General features: G+C 46.2%; 1 protein-coding gene across 1 annotated transcript; it reads left to right on the top strand.

Moving 5' to 3' along the window:
* The first annotated feature begins 1,583 nt into the window (after window positions 1-1,583).
* On the top strand, window positions 1,584-18,789 carry DDX20 (DEAD-box helicase 20). The gene is made up of 11 exons (XM_080649498.1): window positions 1,584-1,929; window positions 2,355-2,449; window positions 10,693-10,861; window positions 12,222-12,336; window positions 12,453-12,595; window positions 12,742-12,880; window positions 12,976-13,034; window positions 14,323-14,405; window positions 14,746-14,851; window positions 14,969-15,070; window positions 17,294-18,789. Exons 1-11 carry the CDS (start codon window positions 1,605-1,607, stop codon window positions 18,451-18,453), a joined length of 2,496 nt encoding a protein of 831 aa, XP_080505624.1. The 5' UTR covers window positions 1,584-1,604; the 3' UTR covers window positions 18,454-18,789.
* The last annotated feature ends 8,023 nt before the right edge of the window (window positions 18,790-26,812 follow it).

Genomic DNA, 26,812 nt, shown 5'->3' with positions numbered 1-26,812 from the left:
TGGGCGGGGACATCATTCAGGAGGTTGTTGCAATAGTTAGGATGATGAAGGGACCTAACGTAGGGCAGGTGCTACGGAGACTGAAGAGGAACGGATGAAATATGGGGACACAGTTACCTGCACCGAATTGTTCGGAAGGAGAGAGGGATGGTAGAAGGTGAAGTCAAGAATAATTCCCAGGTTTGTGAGATTTGGGGATCAGGTGGATAAGAGAGGTGAGGTACTAAGAGGCAGCCTGGCACCTTTCCCGCCCCCTCCCAGGAGTTCCCCTTCTTTCCTGTGGACAGTTGATATTTTCTAAATTTCTAAGCAAAAATGCATCTCTAGGACCCTCTTTCAATGAGATCATCATGCCAAAGCCCCGCCTATAGGGTTTGGAATCTGGGTCATCACTGAGTGGGGTGTGTGTGTGTGTGTGTGTGTGTGTGAAAAAGAAGGACCAGGATTATGATATAAAGACAAAGGAAAAAGTTGGGTTTGGATGCAGAATTTTTTTAAGTTTGGAATTGTGAATGAGATTAAGTTGCAGACATGGAGTCACGACTAAAGCTTGTTATAGGAAATCAGTTATTCAGTGAATGAGTGAGCACTCCCCGTGTGTCCGCTTGTTCCTTTTCCATCAGGGGCACAGCCGACAACGGGGCAGAATAGGCCTCTGTCCTCACAGAGGGAGAGACACAATAAGCACACGTCATTGCAGGCCGCGGAACGTGCCATGGAGAAAAATGGAGCAGGAAGAAAGGAGCGGGGAGCCGGCAGGATGGGGAGCTTGGGGTGTTCAGAAAAGCCTCTTTGAAAAGGTGATATTTGAGCAGCGACCTAAAGTAGGGGAAGGTGGTGAAAAACGAAGTTACCACCCTTGGGAGGGATAGGAGCAACGCACAGAAGTGTTACATGTGAGGTGTCTATGAGGCATCTACACGGAGACGTCGAGAAGGCGGTGGATGTCCACGCCTAGAGTGTAGAGGTGGGGATAGGAGTTTGGGAGGCGTCAGTCCGTTTTGCAGCTTCAATGCAATTCACTTACATCAGCGCTCGCGTGCCAGGTACTGTGCTGGGGCTGGGACCTGAGATGATTAAACCGGTCCCGCGGACCGAGACCAGACCACGTGGTCAACGTCCAGCTAGACTCCGGGCGCCTTCTGCGGGCGCAGAGGGGCAGCGAGTGGGCGCCGGAGAGGGAAGGGTTGTGGGGAGGCGACCGCGGAGCCCAGGCAGCGAGCCGGGGGCGTGACGTGCAGCGCGCATCACAATGAGCGCGCGGTGTGAGCGTCGGGCGCGGCGCGGGGCCGGGAGGACCCGCCCACAGAGTCCGGGAGGCGGGGCGGCGCCTCCAGCGCGGACGCGCGGCGCCCTCTGCAGGCCGCAGGCGGCGACGCACCGGTATCCTCCCCGCTCCTCCCTCCGCCTGCTTCAGGCCACACGTGTTTGCGGTTCTAGCTGTATCCCCGTCTCTCCACGCCTCCGACTTCCGCCCCCCCTCCCCTCTTCCAGGTTGGGCGTGTCAGTGTCTCCGCGGAAGAGGGCTAATAAAGTTTTCCTTCTTCTCGCTCTCAGGCTCCCGCCCCGCCCCAAGTACCGCGAGATCACGTGGCGCGGCTACCATGGCGGCGGCGTTTGAAGCCCCAGCGGCCTTGGCTCCCGAGGAGAACGCTGTGCCCCCGGAGCATGTAGCGGAGCATGTGGCGGAGCCTGTGGCCGCCCCGGTCGTGGCCCGGGAGCCCCTCCGCAGGCAGGCGCGGAGCCTGCGGACGGCGCACGACGTCAGCGGCCCGCGGACCCGCACGGGGGACGTGCTGCTGGCCGAGCCCGCGGACTTCGAGTCGCTGCTGCTGTCGCGGCCGGTGCTGGACGGGCTGCGGGAGGCCGGCTTCGAGCGGCCCTCGCCCGTGCAGCTCAAGGCCATCCCTTTGGGGCGCTGCGGGCTCGGTGAGGGCGGGACCCCGGGGCGCTGCGGGCTCGGTGAGGGCTGGGAGGCCGAGGGGGACCCGCGGGCGGCGGAGCGGTCCGGGGAGACCAGGCCGGCCCTGCGCGGGGTTTGGCCGGGGCTTGGCGCTGCCCGCGTTCAGGCCTCAGTTAATTAACTCTGTGGTAAAACGGAGGCGCGGTGCCGAGTTTAAAGCTAGTTAAGGCTCGCTGCACGCCGACACGTGGTTCTAAGTTGGAGAGGATAAACGGGAGGGGTTCGGGCTTGAGGCGCGTTGCTGGGCACGGCCTGCGCTATTGTGCGTTAACTAAACACGGAGGCGCCCACTAGGTGATTTCTGGAGACGCTTCTAGCTCCGGGATTCATGTTTGGCCCCTAAGCATCTTCAGTCAGTATTGTCTAGTGCTCATTTTGTTTTTCTTTGCAGATTTGATTGTTCAAGCAAAGTCCGGCACTGGGAAAACCTGCGTCTTCTCCACCATTGCGTTGGACTCGCTCGTTCTGGAAAACTTAAGCACCCAGGTGAGTTCACCCAGAGGAGGGTGCGTTACGTGGATTTTACCACAGGTCGGATGAAATGCCAGTAGCTCCTCAGAAATAGATGCGAACTGGAGGAATGATTGAGTTAAGCCACGTGAAAAGAATAAAAGTGAGACATTAGGGCTGTCAACCGAAGAAACATACCAACCTGTAGAGAGTGTTCGTGGGTTTATTTGAGCCAAATGCCAGGAAGCAAGACATCAAGGGATTGAGGTAATGCCCCAGAGAATGGCAGTTTTGCATCTTATTTTATACATTACAATCAAAAGAGAAGCTGCGGGTGGGTTACATGAAATTCACCGGTGCTAGATTAGGGAGGCGGGAGAAAGCAAAGCAGGGAAGCCCTTGGGATTGGATGAAAAGTACAATGATAGACACACTTTTACATAGGTGGGTACAGGATGGTTAACAGTCGCTAATATGATAGCAATAACAATGAGGATTTATGATCTCCCCCGTGGTGCATTGGTTGTGCCCTGAGGGGTCTGGAAAAAGGAGTTACCTTGACATCCAAAGGAACCTTCTATAATAAAAGCGGGTGGGGGCCGAGCCCCTTGCATGAATTTCGTGCATGGGGCCTCTAGTGTTATCATAGATGCAAAAGACAGTAGACAGGCTTAGTTAAGGTAAGGATTGACTTTTATCAGGGAAGATGCTAGCCTAGGACATGACTACCTGCCATAAACTGCTTTTAGTTTAAAGTTTTAGTGTCAGACCATCCTTTGTGGTGACTTTAGGTCTCTGAGTTTGCAAGGCCACCACGCAGGCCTTCCCTGAGCTTGTCAGCTTGTGGCCCCTCTTCGTCCACAGGTCATTGAGTGGTGGTAGTGTGGCTGGTGACCAAGGATGCATTATTAGTTTCAGAAGCTAGGAATTTCCTATTGTTACTGCATCTTAAATAGAATGTCATGTATGTCAATTATGTCATTACTTGAGAATGCAGATTGAGGTTATTTTTTATTTATTTATTTTTTAATATATTTTATTGATATTTTACAGAGAGGAAGGGAGAGGGATAGAGAGCTAGAAACATCAATGAGAGAGAAACATCGATCAGCTGCCTCCTGCACACCTCCCACTGGGGATGTGCCCGCAACCAAGGTACATGCCCTTGACCGGAATCGAACCCGGGACCCTTCAGTCCGCAGGCCGACGCTCTATCCACTGAGCCAAACCGGTTTCGGCGAGGTTATTTTTTACTTGCTGATCAGATTGGGGTGAGATTTAGCATCCGGCCTGATTCGTGGTAGTGTGGTGCTCTGGTTTTTGCTGATAACTGCAGGTGGCTCGTACACCTCTGTGAATGTATCATTGGTCTCCCATCTTCTAGGGCAGGGGTGGGGAACATTTTCTCTGCCCAGGTCCATTTGAATATTTATAACATCATTCTGGTGCCATACAAACTTATCAACTTAAAAATGAGCCTGCTATATTTGGTTAAACATTTAATTATCTCACCCCTAATGCCTTGGCCCGAGGGCCGGACGTTCCCCACCCCTGAGAATCTGTTGGAGTAGGTCTAAGGTGAACAGGAGATTTGGGCTTGGGGATCATTTCATAAAAGATTTGTTAAGCCCTTATTATTAATAGTTTGCCAGGCATTGGGGATACAAAGATGAATCAGATATGATCCTTATAGTTTTGCTTTGTGGTTTAGTAGTTACGACAGGCTATTTCACGTTCTCAGTCATGTAGCTAATGGTGGTTTTTCACCCAGAAACCTACATTCTTGGTCTGTAAAGCTTTTGGAGTCCTACCTTATACCTACCAAAGCCTGGGAGAGGCTGCATAGAGGAAATCCTTCTACTCCCCAAGGACCTGGTTATTCTACCTGTGAACTGCCACATATTTGAGATTTTGGCATTTGATAATTTGTCAGCCAGCAAATGCCAAAACGCTGAATAAGTTCCATAAATAAAATCTGTATTTTTAAAAATTTAAGATCTTTGTGTTAATAAGTAATACATACTCATTTTTTTGAAAATGGGGAAAATTCAGAAAAATGAAGAAGTACCAGAAAACAAGTATAAGTTCACCTACCCAGAGAGAAACTGCTATGAACAGTTTTGGCATATTTTCTCCTAGTTTTTTATTATTTATTTATTTATCTTTAAATCTTTATTGTTGAAAGTATTACATATGTCCTCTTTTTCCCCCCATTGACCCCTTCTAGCTGTTCCCAGCCGACCCACTTCTCCCCCCGCCCCAGGCCTTCACCACCCTGTTGTTTGTGTTCATGGGTTATGCATGTAAGTTCTTTGGTTGATCACTTCCACCCACCCACCCTCTCCCATCTTCCCTCTTGAGATTCTGACTTATGTTCTATGCTTCTGTGTCTCTGGATCTATTTTGTTCATTGGATTCCACATATGAGTGAGATCTTGTGATACTGTCTTTCTCTGACTGGCTTATTTCCTTTAGCATAATACTCTCCAGGTGCCTCCATGCTGTCTCCAAGGGTAAGAGGTCTTCCTTTTTCACTGCTGCATAGTGTTCCATGGTATAAATGTACCACAGCTTTTTTATCCACTCATCTACTGATGGGCACTTGGGCTGTTTCCAGATCTTTTTTTTTAAAATACATTTTTATTGATTTAAGAAAGGAAGGAAGTGGGAGAGAGAGATAGAAACATCAATGATGATAGAGAATCATTGATTGGCTGGCTGCCTCTTGCACGCCCCACACTGGAGATTGAGCCCACAACCTTGGGTATGTGCCCTTGCTGGGAATTGAACCGTGACCTCCTGGTTCACAGATTGACGCTCAACCACTGAGTCACGCTGTCTGGGCTTCAGATCTTTGCTGTTGTAAATTGTGCTCTATGAACATTGGGGTGCATACATTCTTTTTGATTGGTGTTTTAGGTTTCTTAGGATATATTCCTGGAAGTGGGATCACTGGGTCAAATGTCAGTTCCATATTTAATTTTTATTTTTTTTTTTAGGAGAAAAGATAGGTATGACAAGAGTACTAAGTTAGTGGCTTTTTAAAAAAATTTCTTTATTGATTAAGGTATTACATATGTGTCCTTATTCCCCCATTACCCCCCACCTCCCATTCATGCCCCCACCCCCCTGTTGTCTGTGTCCATTGATTAGGCTTATACGCATGCATATAAGTCCTTTGGTTGATCTCTCCCCCTTACCCCCACTGTCCCCTATCTTCCCTGTAGTTTGACGTTCTGATTGATGTTTCTCTGTCTCTGGATCTATTTTTGTTCATCAGTTTATGTTGTTCATTATATTCCATAAATGAGTGAGATCATGCGGTATTTATCTTTCTCTGCCTGGCTTATTTCACTTAGCATAATGCTCTCCATATCCATCCATGTTGTTGCAAATGGTAAGAACTCCTTTTTTACCGCAGCGTAGTATTCCATTGTGTAGATGTACCACAGTTTTTTAATCTACTCATCTGCTGATGGGCACTTAGGCTGTTTCCAAATCTTAGCTATGGTGAATTGTGCTGCTGTGAACATAGGGGTGCATATATCCTTTCTGATTGGTGTTTCTAGTTTCTTGGGATATATTCCTAGAAGTGGGATCACTGGGTCAAATGGGAGTTCCATTTTTAGTTTTTTGAGGAAACTCCATACTGTTCTCCACAGTGGCTGCACCAGTCTGCATTCCCACCAGCAGTGCACGAGGGTTCCTTTTTCTCCGCATCCTCGCCAGCACTTGTCATTTGTTGACTTGTTGATAATAGCCATTCTGACAGGTGTGAGATGGTACCGCATTGTTGTTTTGATTTGCATCTCTCTGATGATTAGTGACTTTGAGCAGGTTTTCATATGTCTCTTGGCCTTCCATCTGTCTTCTTTCGAAAAGTGTCTATTTAGAACAGTTGCCCATTTTTTGATTGGGTTGTTTATCTTCTTTTTGTTAAGCTGCATGAGTTCCCTGTAAATGTTGGAGATTAAACCCTTATTGTTGATATCATTGGCAAATATGTTCTCCCATGCAGTGGGCTTTCTTGTTGTTTTGTTGATGGTTTCCTTTGCTGTAAAAAAGCGTTTTATTTTGATGTAGTCCCATTTGTTTATTTTCTGTTTAGTTTCCATTGCCCTAGGAGCAGTATCAGTGAAGAAATTGCTTGGGCATATGTCAGATTTTTCTGCCTATGGATTCCTCTAGTATTTTTATGGTTTCCTGTAGTATGTTTAAGTCCTTGATCCATTTTGAGTTTATTTTTGTGTATGGTGTAAGTTGGTGGTCTAGTTTCATTTTTCATGTATCTGTCCAATTTTCCCAACACCATTCATTGAAGAGACTGTCTTGACTCCATTGTATGATCATGCCTCCTTTGTCAAATATTAATTGAGCATAGTGATTTGGGTCGATTTCTGGGTTCTCTATTCTATTCCATTGATCTATATGTCTGTTCTTGTGCCAGTACCAGGCAGTTTTGAGAACAGTGGCTTTGTAATACAGCTCGATATATCTGGTATTGAGATCCCACCTACTTTGTTCTTCTTTCTCAAGATTGCTGCAGCTATTCGGGGTCTTTTTTTATTCCAGATGAATTTTTGGAAGTTCGTTTTGGGTCTGTGAAATACGCTGTTGGTATTTTAATGGGAAGTACATTGAATTTATAGATTGCTTTGGGTAGTATGGACATTTTGATTCTACCAATCCATGAACACGTTATGTTCTTCATATTTAATTTTTTGAGGAAACTTCATACTGTTTTCCACAATGGATGCATCAGTCTGCATTCTACCAGCAGTGTATTAGGGTTCCCTTTTCTCCACAACCTCGCCAGTATTTGTCATTTGTTGATTTGTTGATGGTAGTATTCTGGCGGGTGTGAGGTGATACCTCAGTGTCGTTCTAATTTGCATCTCTCTGATGATCAGTGACTTGGAGCATTTTTTCATATGTCTCTTAGCCATCTGTATGTCCATTTTGGAGAAGTGTCTATTTAGGTCCTTTGCCCATTTTTAAATTGGATTGTTTTTCTTTTGTTAAGTTGTATGAGTTCCTTATATATTTTGGATATTAACCCTTTATCAGATGCCAAATATGTTCTCCCATACAGTGGGCTCCCTTTTCGTTTTGTTGATGGTTTCTTTTGCTGTGCAGAAGCTTTTTATTTTGACATAGTCTCATTTGTTTATTTTCTTCTTATTTCTTTTTGCCCTAGGACAGTGGTCTGCAAACTGCGGCTCGCGAGCCACATGTGGCTCTTTGGCCCCTTGAGTGTGGCTCTTCCACAAAATACCACGTGTGGGTGCGCACGTACAGTGCGATTGAAACTTCGTGGCCCATGCGCAGAAGTCGGTTTTCGGCTCTCAAAAGAAATTTCAGTCGTTGTACTGTTGATATTTGGCTTTGTTGACTAATGAGTTTGCCGACCACTGCCCTAGGAGATGTATCCATAAACATATTGCTATGAGAGATGTCTGAGATTTTTCTGCCTGTGCAAAAATATCTCCTAGGATTTTTATGGTTTCACGATTTACATTTAAGTCTTTTATCCATTTTGAGTTTATTCTTGTGTATGGTGAAAGTTGGTGGTCTGGTTTCATTTTTTTGCATGTATCTGCCCAGTTTTCCCAACATTTTTGTCTTGCTCCTATTCTTAAGGGAAACGCTTTTAGTTTTTGACCATTGAGTGTTATGTTGGCTATAGGTTTGTCATATATGACCTTTGTTATGTTGAGGTATGATCCCTCTATTTCTACTTTACTGAGGGTTTTATCAAAAAAGGGTGCTGGGTTTTAGCAAATGGCTTTTTCTGCATCTATTGATATGATCATGTGGTTTTTATCTTTCAGTTTGTTTATGTGATGTGTCACGTTTATTGATTTGCGAATGTTGTATCAGCCTTACTTCCCTGGGGTAAATCCCACTTGGCCATGGTGTATGATCTATTTAACATATTGCTGGATTCGATTTGCTGATATTTTGTTGAGGATTTTAGCATCTATGTTCATCAGGGATATGGCCTGTAATTTTCTTTCTTTGTAGTATCTTTATCTGGTTTTGGAATTAGGATAGTGTTGGCTTCTTAAAAGAGCTTGGAAGTGTTCCTTCCTCTTGAATTTTTTGGAGTAGTTTGAGGAGGACAGGTGTTCGTCTTTGAAGGTTTGGTAACATTCTCCTGTAAGTCCATCTGGTCCAGGACCTTCGCTGGCTGCAAGTTTTTAAATTACTGCTTCAGTTTCATCAGCGGTTCTTGGCCTGCTCAGGTTTTCTGATTCTTCCTGACGGAGTTTGGGAAGAGTGTATGGAGTTTGTGTTTGTTTTTCTTTGTCAGTCCTCACCCAAGGATACCTTTCCATTGATTTGTAGAGAGAGTGGAAGGGCCTGGGAGAAACAGAGAGAGAAACATTGTTGTGAGAGAGACACATTGATTGGTTGCCTCTCATATGTCCCTGTCGGGGCTGGGGATCAAGCCTGAAACCAAGGTATCGAACCTGGGACCCTTCAGTCCTAAGGCCAACACTATCCACTAAACAAAACTGGCTAGGGGTCCTTTCCTTCTTTTGTTGCTTCTTTCTCTTTTTCCCTGTTTGATTTTTCTTCACAACACTTTTTATTTCCTGCTATTATTTATGTACTAGAGGCCCGGTGCATGAAATTCATGTACTTGTGGGGGCGGGGGGGGGGGGGGGATGTCCCTTCAGCCTGGCCTGCGCCCTCCTGAAGTCCGGGAGCCGTCACCACTGCGCTTGCCAGCTGTCAGCCCAGCTTCTGGCTGAGCAGTGCTCCCCTGTGGGAGCACACTGACCACCAGGGGGCAGCTCCTGCATTGAGCGTCTGTCCCCTGGTGATCAGTGCGTGTCATAGCAACCAGTTGTTATACCGTTCAGTCTATTTGCATATTACCCTTTTATTATATAGGATGTTTGTTTATTGTATATCTTATTTGTTTATTGTATATCTTCTTACCAGTGTGTTGGCTCAGTGGTTGAGTGTCAACCTATGAACCAGTTCTCAGTTCGATTCCTTGTTAGGGCACATACCTGGGAGTGCAGGAGGCAGCCGATCAATGACTCTCTCTCATCATTGATGTTTCTAAGTCACTCTCTCTCCCTTCCTCTCTAAAATCAATAAAAATAAATGTTTTTTTCTCAAATAAATTAAAAAAAAAAAGAATGAAAGTGCCATTAGAGCAAGGATTTTGTACCGTTAAATGTTGACTTCATAGCAATTTGTATGTTGCTTAGAATATAGTAGGTTCTTATTTATACTAGAGGCCCAGCGCACAAAATTTGTGCACGGGTGTGGTCCCTTGGCCTGCCCAGTGATCAAAGCACGAGTGTCGCGTGGAAGGGAAGGTCCTAGCCGACCTCTGGGGCCTGGGCAGCACCCTGGGCCCCTGGGCCCTCATGCGCCCTCGTCCGCCTGAGTCACGGCGCCCGAGTCCCCACATGGAGATGCGGTGAGCGTGGCCGGATGCTGCAGGCCGGGTGCAGCGTGGGCCTCTGGGCCGCCCAGCGGCGCCACACGGAAGCCGGGCGGGCAGCGCACGCTCTCCTGGCCAGCCTCGCAGACCGGCTCCTGTGCGAACCCACGGGGAGCCCCGTGGTCTCGGCGGCTGCGGCCCGGCTCACCTGGAAAAGGCCACATGGGTGCGGGGTGGGCTCCTCACGGGTGCCTGGCACCTGAGTGCGGGGGCTTCCCCGGCGCATGAGCCCTGGTGTCCCAGGGGAGGGTAGCGGGGGGACTGAGAGCGAGCTCGGCGGACACCCCACATTCTCATTCACACCTCCACCCCTGTTACCATTGCCCCCCCGGTAGCCTGCGAGAGGTTGCAGCCCTCCACCGGGGTGCTGTGGGAGGTTGGTTGCTGCCACCCACCCTCAGCTCCCCATCCCAGCCTGGGGCCTGGCCCTGATTGGGCGATCAGGGCCTGCCGGTCGCTGGTTCGCCGTCTGCGGGGCGATTGGTTGTGGCGATCAGGCTCCCGCTCGCAGCTGCCTTGGCCTGGCGCCACCCACTCACCTGCTCCACCATCCTGCCCCAGTCCCGCTCTTGTTGCAGCCGGCAGCGCCTCCACTGCTGCCCGCTGCCAGCACACGCCGCCTCCTGGTGGTCAGTGCATGTCATAGCAAGCGGCCAAACTCCTGGTTGAACAGTTTGCATATTAGGCTTTTATTATATAGGATTTGCTTAATGAATAAACTGATAATTCAAAGGAAAATAGCTCATCATATAATATGCCATTCACATGTACTTATTTGATTGACTCGTTAAAGGTGTATTTTACATTTTCTTAGATTTTGATCTTGGCGCCTACAAGAGAAATTGCTGTACAGATACATTCCGTTATCACGGCCATTGGAATAAAAATGGAAGGCTTGGAGTGTCATGTCTTTATTGGAGGGACTCCTTTACCTCAAGACAAAACCAGACTTAAAAAGTGTCATATTGCTGTTGGATCTCCTGGTAAGGTAGCAATGCCTGTTTGTAACTGGAGCTTTTAGGAACTGAGCATTTCTTTAAAACATATGTTTCTATTGATTTTCAGAGAGTGGAAGGGAGAGGGATAGAGAGATAGAAACATTGATGAGAGAGAAGCATCATCGATGGGCTGCTTTCTGCACACCCCCTACTGGGGATGTGTCCTGACTGGGGATCGAACCAGTGACCTCTTGGTTCATGGGTCAGTGTTCAACCACCGGGCCACACTGCCTGGGCTGAACACTTTTAATCTATCTCTATATATAAAAGCCTAAGTGACCGTCCAGCTGGTAGCTGTGATGCACACTGACCACCAGGGGGCAGATGCTCAATGCACAGGCATGGAAACATGAAACAGACTGATGAATCTCAGAGGGAAGGGGTGAGGGGGGAAGGGTGGAAAGAGATTAACAAAAGATCTTATATGCATACTAGAGGCCCGGTGCATGGATTTGTGCACTGGTGGGGTCCCTCGGCCTGGCCTGTGGGGATTGGGCCGATACCAGCAGTCCAACATCCTCCGAGGTGCCCCGGATTACATGAGGGCATAGGCCAGGCCGAGGGACCCCACCAGTGCACGAATTCGTGCAGCGGGCCTCTAGTATGACAATAATATTGCACCCTAGCTGGTTTGGCTCAGTAGATAGAGCATCAGCTTGTGGACTGAGGGGTCCCAGGTTCATTTCTGGTCAGGGGCACATGCTCAGGTTGTGGGCTAGATTCCCAGTGGGGTGTGTGCAGGAGGCAGCTGGTCAGTGATTCCCTCTCATCATTGATGTTTCTATCTCTCCCTCTCCTTCCTATCTGAAATCAACAAAAATATATTTTAAAAAACCCTAGTAATATTGCAATCTTTGATAATTGTGACAATTAATTACACCAACGAAGTGGAGACACCTGACTGGATTACCAACAGAATTATGAACTCTCCATTCCTAAGGCTGTTTAAGAACATGTATGGGGTAGGCTTCCGAGAAAAAGAGGCATGAGATGACTTTCAGGAAGCCTTTCTAAGCCAGGCATTGGGTTAGTCTTTGCTTTAATCATTCAGTCATGAGTCACTCAGAATTAGAGTCTAGCATTCAGTATGGAAAATACACTATTCCTAGCCATTCAAGTTTTTGATAGGAATAGTGTATTTTCCATACTTATTGCTAATGAAATGTGAGGGGGGAAATGGAGTTAGGCAAGATCAGAACTCAGAATTTCTGATTTGTGGTTTAGTGCATAAATGAAGATTGTGTCAGGATAGTCAGCAATACAACCTCTAAGTAGAGTGGCATTGGCTGAGACTTGCACAAATTTGTTTCATCATATTTCTTTTTTTTTCTTTTTTTAAATTTAGGCAGAATTAAACAACTGATAGAACTTGACTACTTGAACCCAGGCAGTGTACGTCTCTTTATTCTGGATGAAGCGGATAAGCTTTTAGAAGAAGGCAGCTTCCAGGAGCAAATAAAGTAAGAAATACAACTAACCTGACTATTAAACGGTGCCCCGAAGTGTCTGTCTAGCTTTTCCAGGTGGTGATTACTGCCTGAGTCGTTTCCATGGTGTGTGTTCTTCTGTTTTGCAGCTGGATTTATTCTTCCTTACCTGCCAGTAAACAGATGGTGGCAGTATCAGCTACTTACCCAGAATTTTTGGCTAATGCTTTGGCAAAGTACATGAGAGATCCCACTTTCGTAAGACTCAATTCCAGTGACCCAAGTCTCCTGGGTGTGTATAGATATTGGATACTTACATTACTGGTGGGTGGTACTTGGGGATTTTTCTCTGTGCCTAGTTGCCTGTTGCTTTGATATATGCTCTTATGGGATTGCAGCTAACGGTGTCTTAACAGACGACTCTTGGCTTCTTCATAGGTTTGAAGCAGTATTACAAAGTTGTCAATTTGTACCCTATGGCCCATAAGGTTTTTGAAGAAAAGGCTCAGCATCTACAGGAACTGTTCAGCAGAATTCCGTTTAATCAAGCCTTAGTCTTTTCTAACTTACACAGCAGGTAATTACCTTAAAAGGTCATCTGGGGGAACGTGTGAAATAGAAGAATAGGCGTGGGCAGTGTCTGTAGAATGATCCCCCTCTTCTTTTTCATAGAGCACAGCATTTGGCTGACATCCTTTCTTCCAAAGGCTTTCCTGCAGAGTGCATTTCAGGTGAGGTCATCGTACTCAGTCCTTGTTCAGTACCCTGACTCTCAGGTCACGAGGCAGAACCACCACGTCGTGAGTTGTCTTGTTAGTGTGAGGTTACGTTGAGTCTTCAGGGTAAAGGAAATTCCAGGTTCATTTTTCATTGGGATTTTTAAAATATATATTTTTATTGATTTCACAGAAGAAAGGAGAGGGAGAGATAGAAACATATCAGTATATTCTTTTAAGTAATTTGGTATATAATAAAAAAAGTAGAAAACTGGATTTATATTCACACAAAGTTTGTTTTTGTCATCTTAAGAGAAAAATATTTTGCTTCTTGACAATCATTGTTAAAATGTTAAGAATTGCCAACTGAACTGACTGTTTTATGGTCTTGTGGTGGGCAAAAGTGATTCATTCTGACACAAAGTTAAATTATTACTGCTGGCTTAGTAGGAATAAAAGCTTTCAAGGAATGTTTGATCAGTGAGAGCCATTTTAGAGGTTTTTTTAAAAAAATATATATTTTTATTGATTTCAGAGAGGAAGGGAGAAGGGGAGAGAGGAAAAAAAATCAATGATGAGAGAGAATCATGGATTGGCTGTCTCCTGCACGCTCCCTACTGGGGATCAAGTCTGCATCCTTGGCCAGAATTGAACCCGGGACCCTTTAGTCCGCAGGCCGACACTCCTATCTACTGAGCCAAACCGGCTAGGGCTAGAGTTTTTATTTTCATTTTTGTTTTTATTGATTGCAGAGAGGGGGAGAGAGAAACATCAATGATGAGTGCGAATCTTTGATCGGCCGCCTCTTGCAGGCCCCACACTGGGGATCGAGCATGACCTGGTTCATAGGTTGGTACTGAACCATGCCAGCCTGGCCTTTTTAGAGTGTTGATTGGTATCTCAGCTTAGTCTTTAACCTGTTAGCTTGTTTAGTCCTGGTATATCATGTGATACTGGGGAGACTATTTTCTGATGGACTAATATTTTGACGATAGATCACACTTTACCAAATTTATAAATAGCCAATTAAAGCAATTTTATTTTCTAAGAATTGTTATACTTCACATGTGATTTTGCAGATATTATATTGTATCTGCAGGCATAACTTAATCACCATTTAAAATTGAGTTTTAAAATTTCAAGTGGCTTGCCTAACCATATTTTAGAAGATTCTGATTGTAGGCCTTAACCTGGATTTGCATATAAGGACAGCGTTAACTCTGCTTGGTATGTTTTTAAATCGTTAAGACTGGGAGTTAGGATTCCTGCTTTCTGTGGATTTGATAATTGTGGGTCTTTTTAGGCAACATGAATCAGAATCAGCGTCTCGATGCTATGGCTAAACTGAAGCAGTTTCATTGCAGAGTCCTCATCTCCACAGATTTGGTAAATATCCTCTTTAGTTTGGGTGACTAATCCCTCTTATATGTTCTGTTATCATATGCACAGATTTCATCTGTCATTTTATGTAGGTGCATCTGACGAGCATACCAGAAGATAGTCCTCTTTGCAGTGCTAGGGATTTGCTTTCTTAATAATGTCTTATATTTTCGTCTTTGTTCTTGAAATTAGTCACAGAAATGAATTTCTTTTTCCTTTGCTCCTTCCTCCTAAATATCTTCCTGTTCTTCATTTGGCTCCTGGTTAGACTGGAATAACGTGGTGTACGTTGGTACCCATGCTGCAGGGAGTGCAGACAAACACTTGCTCTCTTTCTCGATTTAAGACTTCCCGTGGGATTGATGCTGAGAAGGTGAATCTGGTTGTGAATCTGGACGTGCCACTGGACTGGGAGACATACATGCATCGGATTGGCAGGGCTGGCCGCTTTGGTAAATAGAAAAGTTGGAGTGCTTTGTTTGAGGGGAGAAGTCTGGAATGTGACAGTGGACTTGGAGTGCCGTTTAGGTGAAAATGACTTAATACTTAACATTCCCTCTGTGCTTCAGGTACTTTGGGATTGGCAGTGACCTACTGTTGCCGGGGAGAAGAAGAAAATACGATGATGAAAATTGCCCAGAAATGTAATACCAACCTTCTGCCTTTACCAGGTACGTTTTGTCTGTTTCAGTTTGCCATCAGAATAACGGTGGTAATGATGAGAGGCTCCTAAAAACAACCGCTAACACAGAACACTTCTGTCATCTCAGGCATTGCTCCAAGCACTTGCCGTGTGCTAACTCATTAATTCTCACCGCCGTCCTGGGAGGCGTGTGCTGTCACTGTGTGTATTTTGTGGATGAGGATACTGAGGCTAGAGGGGTTAGGTAATTTGCCTAAGGTCTTTCAGCTAACGAATAGCAGGGAGAAGATCGCAAGCTAACTAGTGACACCTGAAAAATGTCTTAACTACATATTAGCTCCGTTTTTTAGTTTGTAGCCTTGTAATTTGATTTTATTGTTTTATAAAAGGGGAATATTTTACCTCATATCGCTGTGAGGCAGTTCTTGCCATATTCTCTTTTGTCACCATGGGGAAGGAACAGCATCTTTTAAACACTGTTTTGAAGTGTTTTCTTTTGATTTTATGAATCATTTCTCAAACTGCTCTTTTTAAGTGGCATCTTAGAAAGTGTGTGTCTGAAACTATTAATGACCTCTTGAAAACAAAAACCCTAAGAACTCTTATGTGGAAATATAGTTCATTTGCTGTGTTAGTTTATGCTTGTTAGTGTATATATCGGTCTACATATGTGTATATATACACACTCATAACTGCATACTTGTATAGTGTATTGCATGACCTAGAATATGGGATATGTAGTTACTGGTGGCCTGGTGCACGGATTCGTGCACATTGAAAGGAAATTAGAAATATTTTAATATCACTTTTGCCCTTTCTGTGTAATAGAAGTGTCAGAGATGAAAGAAAATTAGTAAAATGTATATGAAAATAATATATAAATTGATTAATAAATAAACAACAACTTGATAATAACAAAGACACGATACAAAAACATGATATAAAAACATTGACAAAAACAATGACTGATAAATAGATTAAACTTATTCTAATATCTCCCTGTATATTACATTAAGAGTAAAAACACTTCCAGAGTGCTTGACTAATTTCCCTTGTGATGAAGTATTTACAGCTTTAACTTTAATGTCACATGCTCTTCGAACTTGAAAGAAAGCAACATGTAACTGACCATGTCCGAAAACGGGTTCAGGTAGGAATATTCCTACTCTGTCTAGATTGGCGCCAGTGAGAGCTTTATATGTATCTCGCATGCGCAAGTCATTGTTTATTTTTAAATTGCCAATGCGCGTCGTATGTACCAGCTGGGAGGTCAGTCGGATGGACGGACGGACGATCACTTAGCCTTTTATATATATAGATTGAATAATCATGACAATGAAAATTTTACCAATTTATGCTTAACTCCTCTAGTGATTTTTTACAAAGCTAGATTAGTCACAGGTCTGGGAGTTCTGTGGATTCTAATAGTTCTGACTTCGTAATAAGTCATTTTGTGATTTTTTTTTACAGATTTCTTTAATTACTCTAAGCCAGCAATTTTCAACCTTTTCCATTTCATTGCACACATAAATTAATCATTAAAATTCTGGGGCACACCAAAAAATATATTTTTTGCTGATCTGACAAAAAATATAACTAATTTTGATTAATTCATATTGGATGGCTGTTGCTATGTTGGCTGCTGTCACAGTTTTACTTGACAATCTAGGAAAAGAGGTCAGTGCACCTGACCACATAGAAGGGTATTGCATGTTTTAAAAATTCTTGCTGCACACTGGTTGAAAATCGCTGCTCTAAGCTTATGTCCTTATGTACAAAACTAAAGGCCCGGTGCACAAATTCGTGCATGAATTTGTGCACGGGTGGGGGTCTGGCCAGCCAGCCCTGATGGGGGCCTATCAGTGGTGGGGCCAGCCAGGGGAGGGACTGCCGGTGGTTGGCTGACTGGCTCCACCCCCAATTGGGGTTTTGGGGGCCCGTCAGGGGTGGGGCTGACCGGGGGGAGGGGCCGTGGGAGGGCTCCAGGGCGTGTCCGGCCATCTCGTTCAGTCCCAATTGGCCAGACCCCACCAGCAAGCTAACCTACCGGTCAGAGCGTCTGTCCCCTGGGTGGCCAGTGCATGTCATAGTGAGTGGTTGAGCAGCCTTAGCATATCATAAGCATATTATGCTTTTATTGGTTGAAAGGATGACCGGACACTTAGCATATTAGGCTTTTATTATGAAACAATTCAGAAAATGCTGGTTTAGAGCAGTTGGAGAATGTTAATATGTTACTGCTTTTTTGTAGATCCCATTCCTCCTAGTCTGATGGAAGAATGTGTGGATTGGGATGTGGAGGTTAAAGCTGCTGTGCATACAAATGGCTTAGCAAGCATACCCAGCCAGCCCCTAAGAAAGCAAATGCAGAAAATAGAGAGACCCTCTCAAACTCAGAAAGCTCATGGTAACCACGTGGCTTCTTGTAGAAATGCTTCCGTATCCACACTGTCAGTCAAATCCAAAAACACCTCCAAACAGAAGCTTCCTGTGAAAAGCCACTCGGAGTGTGGAATCCGTGAAAAAGCGGAATCTCCAAAGGCTCGGGGCCGTGCCGTGCAGCCGGAGGAGCAGCAGCAGCAGCAGCATTCCGCCGAGAGCCCTGCAGGAAGCTCCAGCGGTCCGCCCCAGGCCCAGGAGGACGCCCCCGTGTCACTCCCCCAGATTCCTTGTCTGTCTGCCTTTAAAGCCCACCCGCCGTGCGCGTTGACTTTTGCAGAATTGTTGGAGGATTATGAGCACTATCTGAAGGAGGGGCTGGAGAAGCCTGTGGAAATCATCAGGCACTACACGGGTCCTGGGGATCGGGCTGGGACCCCTCACAATGGTTTTGTGAGGAGTGGAATTACTGAGGAGAGAGTGCGGCTGTTGGCAAGTAGTAGTCAGTCTGGAGACTCTCAGAGCGACAGCGGTTCTTACAGCTCAAGGACTTCTTCCCAGAGCAAAGGAAATAAGTCATACGTGGAAGGCTCTTCTGACATTCAGCTGAAAGACTTGGCATCGACCCCTGTGGCTGACCATACGTGTTTGGAACAACCTCTGAGTGGAAACGACACCCCGAATCTGGTAGAGTATCAGGAATCACCTGAAACCCAGACAAAGGCAAGGCACAGAGAGGGGGCCAGCCAGAGAGCTAAGCAGAGCCGCAGGAACCCTCGGCGCTCCTCCTATCGGTCGCAGACAGAGCCCCAGGAAGATGAGTGGTCTGACCGCCAGCGGGACGCCCAGGCGGGTTTTTCTGGCACCTATCAGGACTACGAGGAGTACTGGAGAGCTTACTACAGGGCCTGGCACGAGTACTATTCTGCTTCTCAGTCCTATTACTGGAATGCTCAGAGGCATCCAGGGTGGATGGCGGCCTATCACATGAACACCATTTACCTACAGGAAATGATGCGTGGCAGCCAGTGATGATGGCCACACCTCAAACCACCCGGAGCATCGACGAGCGATACCTTTGAACAGCCGTCCTCTGTGACCTGTGGTAGAGTGGCCTAGAGTGGCATTTTTGAGGAGCTTGAAAAGTCTTAAAGGCTTTCTGCTGGGATACCTTTATTTTTCAGATTGTTTGACCTACTGGGTATATTATTTTAACAAACTTCATGGGCCGTCTTGAAATATTTTGGGACAAAGTGCTAAAAGGTCCCAAGGTGCCATTTTCTATAAGCCATTCCAAAAAGAAACATTTGAAAAGACTGCTATATCACTGCTTGCTTAAAATAAAAACAGTTGAGGTTTGAAACGGTTAGTTTCTGCTGCGGAGTTCTTTACAAAAGGCTTGGGCTGCACTTCCATAGAGGTATGGACGTTCTTGTAGAAATCGGTAAGTGGTAGGTCAGATACTCCCTTCTTTAGGCTTAGGAAGGAGTAAACATGGCTTCCGACTTTCCCAGTGGTACTTGATTTGATGCTCTCTGCCCCCAGTAAACTTATTTGTGGCAGTAAAAATAACAACCTTAGCCGACGGTGCTGACATCTCGTTCGTCTGTTGAATATCTTGTTTCTAAGATTACGAACGCTGCCCACTTCGTCACACTGCACCCGACAGCTGAGCACGTCAGCGCTGTCTCCGTTCTGTTTCTCAGGAAGAGGAGCAGCTTTTCATCTTGGTTAGTTTTTGGGTCTTTTTATGCGTCTGATGAAAGCTATGTCCCAGAAAATGTCTCATCTATAAACCAGAGTTGGATGTGTGATTCCAGGGGGTTCCGAGAGCCCCTGCGCCCGTAAGGAGCCGAGGTTAAGAACGGCCTCCTGCTGCTGGTGGCTGTGGGCAGGTCCTCGCTCTTCGTGTGAAGTATTGGGTGGAAGCTGGAACTCCTGTTCAGACTCTTCCCATGTGTCCTTGTCTTGTGTATTAGTCTAGAGCTTCCCTCCAGTTTTTACCTAATGCCAGGGTCTCAGGGAAGTCATTTTTCTGTGATACACACCTATAAATTATGATTTAGGAAAATGTAATTGGAAGTTATTCTTTCATTTCTTCTCTGTGGCAGCCCCCCATGTAACACATTGGGCTCCCTCCCGGGCCTTTTCCGTGAGCTGTGTGTGTGGTGAGAGTCCCTTTGGGCAGCGATATGTATTCAGTTTTGAAAAGGAGAGCTCTTTCCTGTGTACGCACTTGGCTAGGCAGCGTGACCATTTTCCCTCGGGGCTGTGCGCACACACCCGAGGCCATCGCCATTACCGTCCAGCGCTCACATAGCACCGCCCCAAAGTTCTGTTTAACTGGATTCCTTTCGCTCGGGATGGCCAGTGGTAGGGTTTGCATATGGGTAACTAGTATTGCCAAATTAGAGGGAGTGAATTAACACTAAACAGCAAATCCTTAATTAGGACCAGTATGTCAGGAGAGACTGATTACTCATTAAATAAAAGCCTGTCATTGCTATGGAATTGAACGTACCTCTCGTTTTCTATCCTTCCCCCCTCAGTGTAGCCAAGTGCGCAATTTGTCATTGCTAGGTGATTTTAAACAGGGCACCGCTGCTTCTTAATTAGAAATGAGGTTACCCATTAGTCTCAGAATTAATTGGATTCTCTTTTAAGGTTTGTCATATTTTGTGTTTGTTTTTTTAAAATAAAAAACTAGAGGCCCAGTGCCTGCACCTTCTCGCAGTCCGGGAGCCCTCGGCGTGTGTCCGTCAGTCGGACGTCCTTAGCGCTGCCGTGGAGGTGGGAGAGGCTCCCGCCACTGCTGCTGCGTTAGCCAGCTGTGAGCCTGGCTGTGGGAGCGCACTGACCACAGGGGGCAGCTCCTGTGTTGAGCATCTGTCCCCCTGGTGGTCAGTGCACGTCACAGCGACCAGTCGTTCTGCTGTTCAGACAATTTGCATATTATTAGCCTTTTATTATATAGGATAAGCTGGAGGTGAGCATATGCATAATGTGAAAATTTTACTAATTGTTTCATTTTCCATTGGGTTTGCGGGCAGTTATCAGTCTAGGTGCATGTCCCTATAATCTGTTTTAGGTGAATTCACTTGAGAATGCTTTGTGTAAAGAGCATTGTGCTACCTACCTTTTTACCTTATACCAGTCATTTAAACATCTCAGGATCCAGAGTTCTCATAAATAAAATAGGGAAGCTGGACTAGAAGACTTGTCGGCCCCTTCCAGTTCTAAGATCTAATTACTATATTACTAGTAAGAGAAAATACTTTCTGGCTAGGGAAAAGAATTTTGGGACTAGAGAGTCTTGATAAATGCAGGTAATGGGTTAAATATCTGACGACAGCTTTTCAAGTTGGGCTTAATCTAATTGAAGTTAGGCTGGTGGTGGTAATGTAGAGAAGTCTTTGGGAAACCTGCTTTGGATAATTCTGACTTAGAAATAGAATATAAATTATGATTTGGGGTAATTTAAAAGCAATATTATCTAAAGTAGCTTAAGCAGTAAAATTTACTAACCTTTTAAAAACATGTGGTTTTAAGGTAAGCTTCAGCCTTCAAATACTAAAGATAATTAAAGAGGAGTTAGGGTACTTGTGGATCAGCTTGTATGAGAAAAGGAAGTAGTTTGAAGTTTTAGGGTTTTTTCTTCCCCCTAAATGTAAATAAACCTGTTTAATCTTAAAAAATAAAATTATATTTGTGATAGTCACTGCTGATACTGGAACTCCATCACAAGGTGATTCTCTTTTTTTAAAGTATGTTTTTATTGATTTTTTTTTAGAGAGAGGAAGGGAGAAGGAGAGGCCAAGAAACATGAATTGGCTGTCTCCTGCACACCCCCTATTGGGGATTGAGCCTGCAACTTGGGCATGTGCCTTGACTGGGAATTGAACCTGCGACCTTTTGGTGCCAGGTTAATGCTCCAACCAACCGAGCCACACAACCTAGGGCACAGGTGATTCTCTTGTCTTAGCAAAGTGTTATTCGGTGCCTCTGTGAACAAGTGTGTGTGTCCCAGTTAACACTGCTTTTTAATGAAAAGAGCACACGTTGCTCAAAGTACATCTGGTTTCCAGTTACTTTTTCTACAGATCATTTGAGCTGTGGGTCTGTAGTGACACCTAGTGGGTGGTAAGGATATGAGCATCTGTGATTGAAATGAATTTCACAGCCAACTTCTAGGCCTTTCGGCATCATGCATTTGCCCTAATGTTCCTTTTCTATTACAGTTTTCTTTGGGATTTGGTTGTTGAGGGAAAATGAAAAGGATTCCCATAGTTGTTGCCACGTCATGGTGACATGAAAATGCCTGCTGCTTTCACTACCTGAATCAGAATTATTAAGGTTACAGCAGATCTTCAAGATCTCTCATCCAGGTCCCCACGTGTAAGATGAGGAAGCAGACTGAGGCCAGGAGAAAAGTGACCAAAGGGAGTCACGTACGTAAGTGATGGAACCTGAACTCGAGCTCTGTTACCTGGTCCCCAAGCTTTTTGCTCTTCTCTATACAGCCCTTAACTCTGAGCTTTTTCAGTTTGAGACCTTGGCTTGGATCGATCAGGGGTGGGGAACCTTTTTTCTGCTGAGGGCCATTTGGATATTTATAACATCATTCGCGGGCCATACAAAATTATCAATGTAAAAATTAGCCTGTTATATATGGTTAAACATTTATTTTTATTTATTTTTTAAAATATATTGATTTTTTACAGAGAGGAAGGGAGAGGGATAGAGAGCTAGAAACATCGATGAGAGAGAAACATCGATCAGCTGCCTCCTGCACACTCCCTACTGGGTATGTGCCCGCAACCAAGGTACATGCCCTTGACCAGAATTGAACCTGGGACCCTTCAGTCCGCAGGCTGACGCTCTATCCACTGAGCCAAACCGGTCAGGGCTATGTGGTTAAACATTTTATTAACTCACCCCTAATCCCTTGGCAGGGCCAGACCAAATGATTTCACATGCCTTATATGGCCCACAGGCCAGATGTTCCCACCCCTGACTTAGATGAAGGAGTACATACTCAGTGTATTCTTAGAACCAGTAGAGTTTCTTTCAATAATACAGGGCTGGGCCTCAAAGCAGAGCTGTTGACAAATGCAGTCAAATGCTTTTCCTGTTGGTGAACATCCATGACGAAAGATGCAAGCAGGTGAGAACTGCCGTGGGTGTCGGAGGAGATGTTCGCGTTGAGGGAGGGCGGGGAGGGAAGACTGGACTAGGCTTTTAAGCACCTTTCTGAGATTCTGTGACTTAAAATTGTTTCCCCCTAATGACAAGTTGTCAGACAATATGAGAGTAGTTTCATGTGCTGTGACTTTTCTCTAGCAAGGTTGAAAGCATCCCTTTGTTTACCCTTTTTCTAGTGGATGGCAGGAGAATTGGTATTAAAATAAACAATCATTTTAGGGTTTGTGGCACATAGTTTAATCCAGATTGGATACATCCAGTACAGCAGTGGCACGTGACTCAGTACTGTAAATGATACACGTTTTAACATATGCACTACAGTTTCAAAAGAAGACGACAGGAAACTTTTTTTTTTCCTTTTTTTCCCATAGAAAGTTTTCACATGTTTATCTTCCTGCAGTTTTGTACAGTAGTTCTTTGCCGTTGTGATGTCGGTAAGCAAAGCCCATTTATTATACGAAAATAGAAAAGAACACACTCGATATTTTTCACGATAACATTAATTTGGGGGGGGGGGGGGAGTGACCTCTAAGGAAAACATTACGTTGGAATGTCTGGTTATCAAAAATATACCATCCCTCCCACCTCCCAGGTTTGTAAAAGAGTCTGTTGGTCCCGGGAGCCCCAGGACTGAGTCAGTGCCCTACCCTGGTTGGAGTGACATCACCTAGTGTAGTTAGGTAACCTGCTAAGACAAATGTCATCCCACACTTGATGAGAAGAACACAGAACATTCTAAATAGGAAACAAGACTGAAAAGGAGCCCCTTTAGCTGTTGCTTTTGCTGATACCACTTCCTGATCGTTCTAATGATGCTCTTCACGATGCTGTTCGGGCTCCGAGGGTCACAACAGTTTCTCCTCCATCCAGTCGTTTTAAAGCTTCACAAATGATACTGCATAAGGAAATCAGAAAGGGAAAATAAAAGCCTTCCAGGTTCCCGTTGGTCATGGTTACCATGCCAACTAGTTCAGAAGAGAAACTCATACAGCCTTAGTAATCTAAGATCCCAGCACTGAGTTTTCTGCCTTGCAGTTAGTTACCTGGTAATTGAAGTAAGAAGTAAGGGTGTTTGGACCACTGGAATTCATTTGTAACCCCACGGTCTAAGTTTAGCTCAATTTCAGTGATTACCTGTGCAGGTGTTTGTTTTGTTTTGTTTTGTTTTTAAAAAGGAACAAAATACATGTTTCAGTGGACCCTTTCCCTGCCTGTATTCTAGTAAGTGACATGACCCTGACTGTGGGAATCCTAGTTTGAAAACTGGGTAAAGTCCTCAGCATGTCCACGAGGTGACTGTTTGTATAGATGAGCACAAACTGTCCACTTTATCTTCTGTTCAGATTCTTTTTCTTAATTTCACTTCCTACTTGCTGGTCTTATACGCCTCTGTGATTGCAGACAGTTGTGTTCAACTGTCATTGAGCATGTCTGGCCTTGTGAACAGGATTCTATGCAGTTAGTCCTGAGCTCAACATTAGTTATGAAAATAGGGGACGAAGGAGGACTCGTCCAGAGTTTGTTTTGGGGGGGTCCTGGCTCAGAGTGGTTCTGAATGGAATGTCTGCTCACGTTTAATCACCACCCTTGACATCCAGGTGCTAAAAATATAAGCAAGCCTCTGAGTAATGCAACGTGACGTGGAGGACAAAGCCCTGGCTTCCATCACAGTTGTGCCGTGTGAACTCGGAGAAGTCACTCAGCTTCTTCCTGCCAATCAAGGATTCAGTGCTTGACCTACTGCACCAGAGGTCGTAGGCAGGACCAGCGGACTCGCGCAGGTAGGCTTTGCAATGTCCGAGCCCGCTCTTCCCTGAGGGGAGCTTTGACAGACACCTGACTGTCCACTTGGGCACCTTTCTCTCAGAGTTGACCGTCCAGGCCGGCTCTACCCAGGGAGTGGTGGTGTCCAGGGGGTGGCTTGGGGGAGCAGAGCCCGGTGCTTTCTGAGGGCCGTGTCCCTGTAGTGCTGACATCTGCATAAGCTCAGGCCTGTAGTTCCAGCGTATTCTCTGATGGCGCTTCTCCGAGGCATCGCTGCTCTGCGAGGCGGTGGGGAAAAGCCCTGGACTGACAGCCGGGGACTGTGCTCCGGGCCCAGCTCTGACATTAAATGACCGAACGACCTGGAGCAAGTCACTTAGTTCCTCTGGGCTTCAGCTTCTCTGACCTGTAGAAGTCTTCAACCACCTCCAGTCTGATGTGCTCTTCATACTCTGTTCCCTGTTTCCATTCACCTGAATGTGGCCTGTTGGTTTCTTTTTAACCCTCTAATGCTGAGTGGGGCAGGTGGTTCGGGGACCTAATATGCTGAAGTGGTTGAGGAGCTATGAAAGCTCAAGGTCATTGCACCAGAAAGCCATTGCGCGGAAGACCCTGACATCTGGTTCTTGGGTCACGGGCCAGTGAGCGAGACGGACGAGGCTGCTCCAGCACACGGGCCTCGTTTCCGTCCAGACGCAGCGCCGTCTGGCTGGCCTCGGCTGTAAGAGGAGAGGAGCCGCTTTCCTCGTTGGCAGGCATCTTTTGGACCAGAGGCAAGTGGGTCTTATCCTGGCTAGGGCCACCCTGGGGGGCGGGGCGAAGGGAGAGTCTAACGTTCTCCTAGGAACTGGCAGAGTGTGGGGTTTGGAAATGAAACTGGAGGAATACAAACATTTAGTTCATTAGCGTCTAAAAATGGGAATTATTTGGGATATGATTATTAAAATTGGCTTAATTTTTGTGGGGACCACTGTGTGCTCCTCTGATGCAGGATGGAACATCCTGGGTTGGGTGAGTCATTGCTCTGACCCTGTGAGGACCTTTCTTGAACACAGGCAGTGTGGATGTGTGAGCAACAGTGTTCTTATTTGCGTCTTGATCCCGTATCCCACTCAGTTCCAAGGATGTAAACTTGGATATCTAGATATTCCTACCTCTGTTCCATTGTCCATTCTTTCAAAAGAAAACGTCCTTTTCTGGTCCTCTGCCTGCTCTCTGAACGGAGTCTAGCCAGGTCCTCTGCTTCCCTAATGTGTCTAGACCATTGGAATTCATTTGTTACCCCAAGATTACCGAAGTGATGGGATTTGGGTACCTACTCTCAGGTGTGTTCTGGTTGGGTGTATACACAAAGTTGTAAAGCTTTTCTGCCTGCTTGCACCATAAGCTCAGAGGGCCAGACCACCCATTCTCATGTTAGGGGGAAATCCTTGGGGCCAGAGAAAGGACTCGGTCAGTGGTTGACGAGGTCAGCAAAGGAGATAAAGGTGGAAGGCTCCCTCTCTGCCATCTTCCAGTTAGGGGCCAGCTCCTACCCTCAGACTTCCCGGCTGTACAGGGTCACAGGGAAGCCCCCCAAGGTGTTCTCGGGCTCCTGGCCGGTGAAACACACCTGGACAGCCGTGGCGGCAGATTCCTGGCCTCGTTACACAGCCAATCACTCAGTGGAGAATGGCCATGGAGCTCCTGAGAGCTGCTGGATCTTTGAGCGCAGGCTAGAGGGTTGCAGTAGGGCCGCTGGGGGTCGGGGTCTGCTATAAGCAGTGGGAATGGAGAGGACTGCAGAGCCACTAGGACAGAAACACGCCCAGGTTCCCAGGAGTAATCTTCACTCCCTCACCTGCACGAGGTCACCAGCTCGCCCCCACTCCAGGGACATCAGCCCTGAAGACTTCAGAGCTCAAGACACCTTTCAGACCAGGTCAGGATCATCTAGAATCTCTTGCTTTTCACACGTTGTGCAGCCTGTGTGGTCCCTGCACCGCTGCCCTCTGCAGGGAAGTGAGCTCGGGGCTCTGGGCATAGCTCCGGGTGGGCTTGATGGTGGGAGCCATGGGCGGCGGCGAGCCCTGCTCTTCTGTCCTCGCCACTGGCAGGCGCCACAGTCCACACACCACGCGCCGGTGGTTTCCATTTTCAAGATCCCAGAGTGATAGATCCGTTCATTCTCCCTGAACACCGGGCTCCAGCCTGCAGGGAAGCACTGGGTTCTCACAGGGCGCGTCCCTCCTCCCTCCCCAGCTGCAGCTGCCTGCATGGGGAGGCTTCCCTGGCATGTCTCGGGGCCAGACGCTGGACAACAGACAAACAGCCAGGGGTGAAGCAGAGAGACAGAGACAAGGGACGGACAGACCGAGGGGACATGTTGCTGTGTGGTCACGGCAGCTCTGCAGGTCGGCAGGGCAATGGGGCCAGGTTCAGCTGA

Source organism: Plecotus auritus, assembly GCF_963455305.1.
Source record: "Plecotus auritus genome assembly, chromosome: 12".
NCBI classification, from domain to species: domain Eukaryota; kingdom Metazoa; phylum Chordata; class Mammalia; order Chiroptera; family Vespertilionidae; genus Plecotus; species Plecotus auritus.
Note: the sequence above shows the minus strand (reverse complement) of the source record. Positions and strands in the feature narration are given on the sequence as shown.